Genomic DNA, 5,087 nt, shown 5'->3' with positions numbered 1-5,087 from the left:
GAAGCCGTATTCTGGAGATGTTTTCTTGTCTTGTAGCGTAGACACAAAAAACAGAGTAGTGGAGAAGGTGGTTGTACAGTTCGTACAAAGGTACAATGTCAACGCTTTCGTCCAAAATTGCAAGCACATGCCTTCAAACACCTTGAAATGACCGTTGCAAAATTCCACTAATCTTTTGTTGTCCTTTGATGAATTTCGATCCATGACATAGCTCTTGAATCCTTGAATTTCTCAAATTCAGTTGATCTTCAGCTTCTGGTGAAATGGCTTCTGATGAGGCAGCTTCTGATAATGTAGCTTCAGATGATGACGTGGCGCTTCTGGACCTCTTGTCTTCAGAAGCACTAATCTTCAGAAGCACTATTCCGTCAGGAGCGCTTTTTAGTCTTCAGGAGCACTTTACTCTCTTCAGGAGCAGCTTGACTTCAGGAGCGCTTTTTCTCTTCAGGAGCATATTGCCTTCAGGAGCGTCTAAGCTTCAATTTTGTTGATTCCTTTTGCTCTTTATTTGCTCATTCAGAACCACTTAATGATGTAACTTTTGAATTATGGTCATGTACACTTGAACAAATATAAGCTAGTCCAATTTACAATTTTTAATACCTTGTTATCATCAAAACTCTTTAAGGTTCATTGTTAAACACATTTTGTTCCAACAATGTCCCTTTAGAATTATAAACGATCTTAAGTGTAAAGTTCCTTTTCGATATTTTCTTCTCTTGAAGAAGTTAAAGGTTAGAATGGTGATAAAACCATATTTGAGTTTTTATAATATCATAGTTGAAGAAGTTAAAACCTAGAATGGTGGTAACACCATATTTGAGTGGTCTCAACACAAAAATAGAGTGGCCACAATACCATATTATAATAGTTTCAGTATTAAAAGAATGGTCTTAGTATTTGAGATAAAATTTCCAAATTGTTTTCTACAATGCAGTAGTTAACCGCACAGTTGTAGATGTGATTGTTTTATCCTGGAGGCGGCGTGGTTGATAATCTGTCTTGCACAATTTTTGGGCGGTGCCACAAAACTTCTTAAAGAGAGTGACATGGTCGTGTCTCAACCTAGTAACAATTTCGGTAGATATTATTTTTCAAAATAGAATTTGAAATCCAAATACAACTGTTTGGAAATCCAAAAAATCAACAAAACATAATGTGAGTATGAGAAATAAAGTTGTCACAAAAGTTGTAACAGAACGATTGTACAATGTCATTTCTCTTTAGAATAAGGGGTATTCATCGGAAATAAACCATGGATTTGTGCATGATATTTTTTTTTTCTGTTAACTTGAATAGTATTTTCATCACATGTGGACCAATTGTATCTTTTATAATTCTTTAATGCATGTTTTTTTGTTTTTAAGTATTTAAAGCATAACAAAGTATTTAAGATTGGGTCTTGTTATACAACATTCCTTCAAAAAAAATATTTTTATATAACCGATATTTTATATTTTTAAAAGGAAAAGGAAATTGGGAATTTTGAAGAAATTTAGACAATTGATAATTTTTAGATATCGAGTTATCCAGTTCAATTTGATTTAATCCAGTTTAATCATGTGATTGAGTGATTCAATCAGTGGTGGTCCAATAGCCTAATATTCTTACCAACTTGACGACCAAACCAGTTTTTAAAACTATTGGTTTGTAGCTTGGATGTAGTTGGATTAATTGAATGAAAGAGGACAAAAGAGTCTAATCAGAAAACAATCCATGATTTGAACCTAAGAAACTAATATAACTATTAATTTAAAATCAAATAATATTTGTCAATAAAGAACAACAAATAAATAAAAAAAAATATTTTGAACTTGTCATGGATTTATGATCTTTCAAAAGACCCAAATCTTCCACTAATCTCACTCATACCATGATTAAAACCCAAACAACCCAACAAACCTTGTTTATAAGGTAACATAGTTTTCCTCTTCAATTCCTCAGAAGCAGCCCGGTTCAATGTATAATGCAACTCATGAGCCGAAACCGGTTTTCTTCGTTTAGAAACCGAACCGGAATTTTCAACAGACCGGAAACTAGAGTTACCGACATCCTCGTACACTGTTGTTTTAGACAACACTCTATATTTCCTCAGAGGATCTTTGTCTGAAGCTCTTCCTTCTGAAGCACTTCGAAATAGTAGGAAATCTTTGAATCTCCATTTTCTATAACCTTTTGTGAATGAAATTGTTGACAAAAAAGATGAAAAAGTTGAAGTTTCGGATTGTTTAATGTTGTTGTTGGAACTACCTTTGACTTTGGAATTTTCATGTGAAAAAACATCATGGGATAGTTTGGAATATTTTGTAATATTACGACAAGAGAGAATTGAAAATGATGAAGATCTTTCTTTACATGCAAGCTTCTTTTGTTGTTGTTGTTGTGCTGAATCTTCTTGTTTTTGTTGCAATTCTTCTACCAAGTTTTTCTCTGAATCAATGAGGTTGAGAGGGAGAATTTTTCCAGCATGGAAAAGTTCATCAGCAGAAAGAGAAGTTCTTGGGGGATGAGTACTGAAGTTGAATTCAAAATCTTTTTCATCATTGTTGTTGATGTGTTCATGTTCATCAATATCATCATCTTTGATGTAAGGGGTTGAAGAGAAGTTGGTATTGAAATTGAAATCTATGGAAGGTAGTGCCACCATTACTTCCTTCTCCATCATATGTGTTTAGTAGCTACAAATTTCAATTTCAATTCTACTTTAGAAAACTATAGGTTATAATAATTTATAAGGTTAATATATATATGTATTTATATGTGGAATGAAAGGGAAAGAGAGGACAAAGCAAATCCTAAGATAAGGAAGGAAGAGAGACAAGATCTAACTGTTGTACAAAATGTTGGTCAAAAGGAGCCCACAATTTTTATTACAATTGATTTTGATTTTGTTCTTTGCACGCTACTATAGATTATATTGTCTCTAGCAAGCAACATTAGGTCTCACATTTAGCAAATTAAAAGATGGAGTAAATACTTGCAAGTGTTTGGTTGAAGATGGAGTTAATAGTTTAGAGTTTTTCACCATTAATTTTTGGAAGGTTGAATAATCAAATGTACTCCATCTGATCACATTTATAATTTTTTAAGCTTATTAAATTATTGATGTATTTAAATTATAATTAATCTAGATATATTTATTATTCAATGAATATGAAAAATTGATATTTGTTAATAAATGTGATCGGAGGGAGTATAGTGTTTGCTTCACCGTGATTTTTTTACTGTAATTTTGATGTTTTCCAAACAAGTAGTTGCTCAAGTTAAATTTGTATTGAAAAGTCTCGTAAATACGATTCAAAATGATATGTATTTAACTTTGGATGGTCAACTTTATGTTTAATATTTATTAAAACATAAATTTTAGGTATAAATTATAGTTTATTTTATGGTCCACCCCAATTATTTTTCTGGTTCCGCCACTTATCTAACCCCAGTTCGTTATGTTTGATAACCAATCAAATTAAGCATCTTGATTGATAATGTGATCATTCGAATTTTAGACAATTACCGTTGAAATTAAAGAGATGCATTCAACCAAACGAAGACAATATATACTTATTTATTTTGACAAAGAAGACAACATAAAGATTAAGAGAAAGACAAAGGAAACTCTTTTACTTGTGTCGTTGTTGTTGTTAAGCATATGGCTTTGAATAATGTGGTCGTTCAAGTTTGGATCAAATAACCGTTGAAATAAAGAGAAGCTTATACCGCTGACAAAAGAAGAAAAGGTAAAGTTGCAAGAGGAAGTGCTTTTGCTTGTTTCTTTGCTGATATGATAGCAAATTAGTTTTCCGTTTAGTCCATATATACCATTTTTTTTATGTGAATTCTTCTTAGATAGTTAACTTTGATTGGATATTTTTCTTAAAAAAAAATAAAAGTTTCATTGGATATTTATACCTCTCATATAAAATTCATTCAAAATTAATTTGATTTTATCTTTAAATAAATAAATTCTATAATATAATATGTTATATATGATGAATATATATCTAATCAAATTTCATGAATACCACTTTATTCATCAATTTTTATTGATGAATAAATCCATATATTCCACCTTTTATAGAAATAATGAGGTCTTTTTTTGGTAGACGGGTAAACTATCTAGAGTAAATATATATTATTTATACAAACAAAAACTATTTAGGTACATATAAATCGTTTTGTCAACTGTCCTCGTGAGCTTAGCTCAGTTGGTATGGACAATGCATAAAAATATGCAAGGTCTGAGGTTCATATGCAAGGTCTGAGGTTCAAACCCCGGCCACAAAAAAAAAAAATTGTTTTGTCAACTCCCCTATAAAAACTATTTACAGTAAATATCTCTCAAAAAGCTAAAAAAAATTCTCTCAAAAAGCTAAAAAAATTAGAATAATGAGGTCTTTTTAAGTAATTTTTTGCACAACTCTATGGTTGAGTTTAGCCGGAGGCAATCAAATGGAACCGCTTAGGAGTAAATATAATCGTTTGGTCTTAATAAAAACATTATTTCTGAGGTTCAAACCCCGGCCACAAAAAAAAAAATTGTTTTGTCAACTCCCCTATAAAAACTATTTACAGTAAATATCTCTCAAAAAGCTAAAAAAAATTCTCTCAAAAAGCTAAAAAAATTAGAATAATGAGGTCTTTTTAAGTAATTTTTTGCACAACTCTATGGTTGAGTTTAGCCGGAGGCAATCAAATGGAACCGCTTAGGAGTAAATATAATCGTTTGGTCTTAATAAAAACATTATTCATCTTTTGCTAACTCATAGTTTATTTTTAAATCATGCTTTGGTTGTTATAAATTCAATTTGTATAAATTTAAAAGTGAATTCTGAATGTCAATTTTCATTTATTTTTAAAGATTGAATATGTTTTTCGTTCTAACTTAAAGGGACCTTCTAAGTTTACTTCTTACTTAGCACTTAGCTTTTATTGTTTTTTTATTCTATACAAAATTTTATTAATACAATTTTAGTCCCTGGTGTTAAGGCAACATGTATTTTTAAATGATGTTTCTTGCAAACAGGTTTAAAACATTATTAAAAGTTCATCCTTAGAAAATGAATTGAAAATTTGATTTCTAAGTCTATATT

General features: G+C 30.5%; 1 protein-coding gene across 1 annotated transcript; it reads right to left on the bottom strand.

Annotated features, from left to right (window-relative positions):
* Positions 1–1,631: 1,631 nt before the first annotated feature.
* Positions 1,632–2,840, bottom strand: LOC146953438 (uncharacterized). Its single transcript, XM_085709784.1, has one exon. It carries the CDS (start codon positions 2,663–2,665, stop codon positions 1,826–1,828), a length of 840 nt encoding a protein of 279 aa, XP_085565910.1. The 5' UTR covers positions 2,666–2,840; the 3' UTR covers positions 1,632–1,825.
* Positions 2,841–5,087: the final 2,247 nt, after the last annotated feature.

Source organism: Medicago sativa, chromosome 1, assembly GCF_051527215.1.
Source record: "Medicago sativa cultivar Bolivia chromosome 1, Bolivia_mono, whole genome shotgun sequence".
In the NCBI taxonomy this organism is placed as follows: domain Eukaryota; kingdom Viridiplantae; phylum Streptophyta; class Magnoliopsida; order Fabales; family Fabaceae; genus Medicago; species Medicago sativa.
The sequence above is the reverse complement of the archived record's forward strand: the minus strand, read 5'-3'. Positions and strand labels throughout refer to the sequence as shown.

Bases quoted from the DNA above. Each gene is read 5' to 3' on its own strand.
- LOC146953438 (XM_085709784.1), bottom strand. From the start codon at position 2,665: ATGATGGAGAAGGAAGTAATGGTGGCACTACCTTCCATAGATTTCAAT.